General features: G+C 32.8%; 1 protein-coding gene across 2 annotated transcripts; it reads left to right on the top strand.

Moving 5' to 3' along the window:
• The first annotated feature begins 2,946 nt into the window (after positions 1-2,946).
• Positions 2,947-5,682, top strand: LOC149558443 (protein LEAD-SENSITIVE 1-like). Of its 2 annotated transcripts, none has more exons than XM_089786135.1 (3): positions 2,947-3,143; positions 4,247-4,730; positions 5,318-5,682. In XM_089786135.1, exons 1-3 carry the CDS (start codon positions 3,062-3,064, stop codon positions 5,388-5,390), a joined length of 639 nt encoding a protein of 212 aa, XP_089642261.1. In that variant the 5' UTR covers positions 2,947-3,061; the 3' UTR covers positions 5,391-5,682. The 2 variants fall into 2 exon arrangements, with proteins under 2 accessions (XP_089642261.1, XP_089642262.1); XM_089786136.1 differs by having other exon boundaries at positions 2,953-3,143; positions 4,253-4,730.

The raw sequence follows: 5,682 nt of genomic DNA, 5'->3' as shown, positions 1-5,682 counted from the left end.
GTTTTTGTTCTACAAGGTACTATCTTCTCCCTTTGGTTTCCATACTCTCCATTCATTTATCTACATATCATTTAATCCAAAATCCTCTTAAGTTGGGCATGAAAGGGAAGTAATTCTAATTCATTCATTCCCTTGTCCATTAGGTTTTGTATTGATACTCCTCTTTTTGTTAGTCAATCCTATTTCAAAAAGGGGTGGATCTTGATATTCTCCCTTCTCATTTATGTAAGGTAGGGTTGTTTCCATTTTTCTACCTTAAATAAGCATTATACCCAAAGTTGATATTTTACCTCTTCAAGTTGAAGTCTTGGAACCTACATGGCAGTCTTTATCCTAAGCTTAGTTTATGAAATTCATCACTACAAAAATTCAAAAATCAAACTTATGTACTAATATTCATTATTTCAATCCCAAAATCTAGTTTGTATCTATGTTTTCTAGTTCAATGTTGACCACTCTTAGTTGGTCACTAATTAACTCAAGGTATAGTCGTAAAGTACAAAAAATATTAGAATTGCTTTGTTTAGCAATATCCGCGACTTATTTCCTAGCGATCTCCTAATTTTCTCAAGGTCATGTGTCCTTGATTGTCATTCCTACTATGATTGGACCATATCTTAGACCCTAATTTATTATTCCCACCCCCTTTAAGTTATTCTTATACTATTATTATCCATTAATGTTATATTTCACACTTTGGTTAGTAGAGTACACCATATAATTTAGTAGTGGCCATCTTTTGTTTGGTTATTGTGTAGCCTTCCATTTCATGCATATGAGAGGCCTTATATCTAATTACACTCAATCTCATTCAGCCACATTTACTATATGATTATGCTTCATGTATATCTTTTGCGACATATCATTTACACTTGAGTGCCTCATGCATAAGGATTAATATCCTTCTATCTTCAAATGTATAATATTTATAGATTTACAATTTGCATACAAGTGAAAATCTTCAATAACTAGACATCACTTATGGTGGTGGAGATTAGCTCAATTCCTTTTCTATGGCCTTATGCACTCATGCCACATGTACTATCTAATTATATGCACAATCTACACATCAATAGTGATAAAGTTATTCAAAAGATACTCTATATGTGTCTTTATCCACATGCTTCTATCTCCAAATTCAATATTACTCTTAGAAATTGACTCGAGAGTGAACATGACATTCCTACAATTATTTCAATTTTGTTGATCTTGTAAATGCATTGGTCAATAATAACCACTGAAATAATCACCTTGTTTATGCATGAATGAACATGGAGTTGTTTTCCTTATTAAATATAAACTATGTGGGTCCATTGAGGCTTGAAGGATGATAAGGAATCAATCTATAGAGTCCTTTTCATTGAATCACATTCATATTAGATCAATGTTGTACATAAGAATCTCGATTTAAATAAATGTACACAAGACCTATGAATCCTAAAATGTAAAATGATATATCCACACAACCACATTGAGAACTCTAGCTTAGACATAAACTCCTATAAATTTTACAAAAATAATGCACATCCACAAAATATCATTTCACTACTTTTAAATGAAATACTTTCCTTATCTAGAGACTCATTTACTCCATTATTCTTAGATATCTTCACTAGCTTCTATGGAGAATCATAACTACAATGACTTGTATAATGATAGTTACTCTATAAGTTGAATATATATTTACATTTTGCTAAACTTTGTAGCATAGCAAATTGAACCACCTTTCTTAAAACACCTCCATCATTTATGCTTTGATGAATGCCCATACCTTTTTGAAAGCTTCCTTTCAACACAAGGTGTTAGGATATTGGCAAAGGTTATATAGCTTAGTTTTACACCTTGCAATTGCATTTAGTTGGAAGTTTCTAAAGCCATTTCAAGAAATCAATTTTTTTTAAATCTTGCAATCAAGGGAACAATTATGCTTGAGTCATTTTGCCAAATAGTTCAGATGCCTTGTCAATGCTTATGCATTTTGTATGCATCTATACTAGTGTAGCTACAGCTACAACATGTTACAAAATCCCTTCCTATGGTGGATGTCCATACCCTATTTTTACATTTCTTTTTTGCATGAGTTGAGAGGACACTAGAAAAGGTTATAGTCTAGATTTGCACCTTCTCATCACATTTGACTACACATTTTTAAATCCTTCTCCACAAATTAATTTACTCCACATCTTGCAATCACAACTTTCTTTGAGCCAGCACATAGAATATATGCTTCTACATTTTGCATAAATATCAACTAGAGCATTTCCAACCATTAAATCTCATTGTATTTTCCCTTCAATTATGCTTTGATGGATGATAGATGTCCTTACCTCATTCCAAAGCAAACATTTTTGGATAGGTTGTGAAACATTGCCTTTGATGAAGTTGTTGGATGCTCATTTTATTTTATCAAGAACAAAAGTCTTGCATGGGCAAATACTTTGAATTGGATAGTCATGACATTAATATTTGAAGAGGAATGCTGAACATTCTTCAACAAAATTGATAAATAAAAATCTGAGTAGATTGTGGGCCATACCAACTCACTCTAAGCAATCAGCACTTAGAATGCACTGATTAAGAAATCAACACTTTATTCCAATCCATTGTATTCTTTCCGACCAAAAGACAACATCTAAACAACAAACTAAAACTCATATCTTACCCAGAAACACTTTTGTTTTTTTTGGGTAAATGTCTTCATATATTTCGCGTTTTAATTGACTATTTAGCCACTACCCTTACCTACCACCATCTCTCGATACAAGTCAGTCCGCTTCATTTACGTGATCAAGTTGATCTATAGATTCCTAGACTTTGACGTATCACGACAAGTTGCTTCATTGCAAATAGGAAGCTTCAGCATCGCAGCCTTTCACTTCGTGTTTGACCCGTTTTGCCATAGATCGACAATGTGCTCATTCAAAATTCCACTACCATTTGTTCTGGGTTTTACTTTTTTAAATGATTAATTATTACATACTTAGCATTCAAATATCAATTAGGCGAGCATTCAATTATCAATCAAAATCTGGGCAAACGTGGTGCAAGGCAACTGGTTCTCATGGCTCCTATAGATCTTGATGCACTCGAACCTGGCGATCACATTTATTCCTGGAGACCAAGGCGGAGTTATGCGCACCATGGTAAGGCTGTACGAATTTTAATAATTTGATGGTCTATTTCTGGTTAAATATTGTGATTGTTGAAGTGTAATTATATAGATTTTTGAATTTTTTTTAATATGTTTGAGGATTTTTATTTAAAAATAGAGTGATTTTAATTTGAGAAGTAGGAAATTCAGATATTTTTTACAATATGTTAAATTATAATAGTGTTATCATGATTTATTTGTAGACTCAAATTTACTGATTTATATTTTATGAACAGTGGTTCAAATGAATCATCTTTCATGAAAATAAATAGAACACTTGCACTTTTATTCCTTTGAATTTATAAGAAGATCTTAATAAATTAGTCAAAAAGCTATAGTGTTGAATTCTGACAGTAATATTACACAATGATTTGAAATATTAATGGGAAAAGATACTCAGTCATATCTAAAAATTCAAATAGCCTCAATATAAACTGTAGAAATCTAATTGCAAAAACAAATGTTTTTTATATAAAAACAATCAGCACATTTTAGTTTGTGACCACCATCATTATAGATAGTAGCTATCCAGCAAACTAAAACATAAAATATATATATAAAAGATTGGAAAAAAATTACTAAATGTCTGTCTGAATTAAATATGCACTTTGATTTACTATTTAGATGATAGCCATCATTATATAGACTTGCACCTTTTAGTGCCAACTTTATAAGTATGGTGATCACAATGCAGTTCTATTTTCAAAATTCTAAAGTGTACTGCAAAGAAATTGAAATTGTGATATTGCTATCAGGATTTAACTATGTAGTTTTTTAGTCAAACTCATTGAACCATGATTTACGAGTAGTGGTTTGCATGACTTTATGAGAATAACTTAGCAGTCATTGGATCTACGCAATACTCACAAAGAGGTCACCCATTCAAGTACTCCAACTCAAGCATGCTTAACTAGGGAGTTTCTTCCATAGTCAAGCCCACTCCTCTTGCAATCCAGTTTGCAAAACCTTTACAAGTGTTGTGTCTTATGAACCATTCATTAGAAAGCTCCTTAAACTCGTCAATTGATAAAAGACATTAAAATTGACTATACCGAAAACGACTTATTTTACCCTCTTGATGTTTTGGCAATGGAGAAACAGGTATTTATGTTGGGGAGAAGCGAGTGACTCATTTTACATCTGCCATTGAAGATATTGGGTTTTTGGCATCTTCAGCTGCAAAGATGGTTCCAAGTAAGAAATGCACCGATTGTGGCTATTGTGGAGAAAGTGGAGTCATAGAGACCTGCCTAAATTGCTTTTTGAAAGGAGGAAAGATTGAGCGATATGAGTATGGGGTTTTAACAAAACAATATAAAAAACGCAAGGGAGGAACTTGCCACACTGTGGTAGCCGATAAATCCAGAAATCGAATAATTCATCGAGCACGGTACCTGCTTAAAAATGGATTTGGGGGTTACTCTCTGACTGATAACAACTGCGAACATTTTGCTATCTACTGCATGACAGGAAATCAAGGCATTATATCAGCGCAAGTCGACAGGAAATGGAAAGCTATTGAATTTCTCCGCAATCTTCTTCATCCCTGGCCTCGAAAAACTGAAGAAGAAAGTACCAGGTAAAAAAATGCTTAATGACCTATGGCCATAATAGTGGTTTTTGCACTTTTGAACCTATATTATAGGTTGAATTTTCGGAGGTTTAGTATGAATTATTGTAATTGAAAATACAGTTTCAACTCATTTTTTACATATCTACAATAGACTCTAGTTCCACTACGACTTTTCCTAATTCTTTCTTTAAAGAAATAATAAAATTTTGGCGAAATCTTAATGTATGTTTATATTATGCAAACAAACAAATATCTATGTAATAGTGAATTACTGAACTTCTGGTAAACAGCCTAGCCTATTTGGTATAGTGGTCGAACCTGAAGTCGCGAGTTATCCTAATAATCTTGGGTTTGAGCCCGCCCCAAGTTTGCGTGATGCACGTTAATATTTTTTTTTTTGCACTTTCTTACATTCTGATGATTGATCACCCATTCTGGTGAGAGATCGCCGAATATCATTCCCTGATGTAAAAAACTGCCAGACAATCAAATTACATTATGAATGAGTCTGTATAAACAACTATGTTGGTATAGTTTTTATTGATAAATCCTCCTTGGGCCTATATTGATGTATTCAGTGTGTATGGATTCAGGGAAGATATCGGAGATTCCAGTGAAGGGTTTTGTGAGGCTATGGTCAATGTGAGCAAACCGCCCAACAAATGAGAGGGACGATGAAGAGAGAAACCAAATGAATCCCATGTTGTCGCTTCCAAAGACGGTGAAATGGTGTTTTGGAAATTCAAGGGAATAATGGGCTAGAATACTAGAAGCATACTAGAAGTAAAAGTATTATATTTGTAAGTGTTAATTTGTGCTTAATAGAGACATAGTTAAGTACTATATATTTATAGTTTTTTACAAGGTCAATTTATAGGGTTCGATTGTAAGACTATCTATATATAGTAGTATTTTATGAGTTCTTTATTTAATTTTAATGATCTTTCACTAATGCAAA

Source organism: Cupressus sempervirens, chromosome 5 (genome assembly GCF_028749045.1).
Source record: "Cupressus sempervirens isolate cs-2001-9-10 chromosome 5, ASM2874904v1, whole genome shotgun sequence".
In the NCBI taxonomy this organism is placed as follows: Eukaryota; Viridiplantae; Streptophyta; class Pinopsida; order Cupressales; family Cupressaceae; genus Cupressus; species Cupressus sempervirens.
The sequence above is the reverse complement of the archived record's forward strand: the minus strand, read 5'-3'. Positions and strand labels throughout refer to the sequence as shown.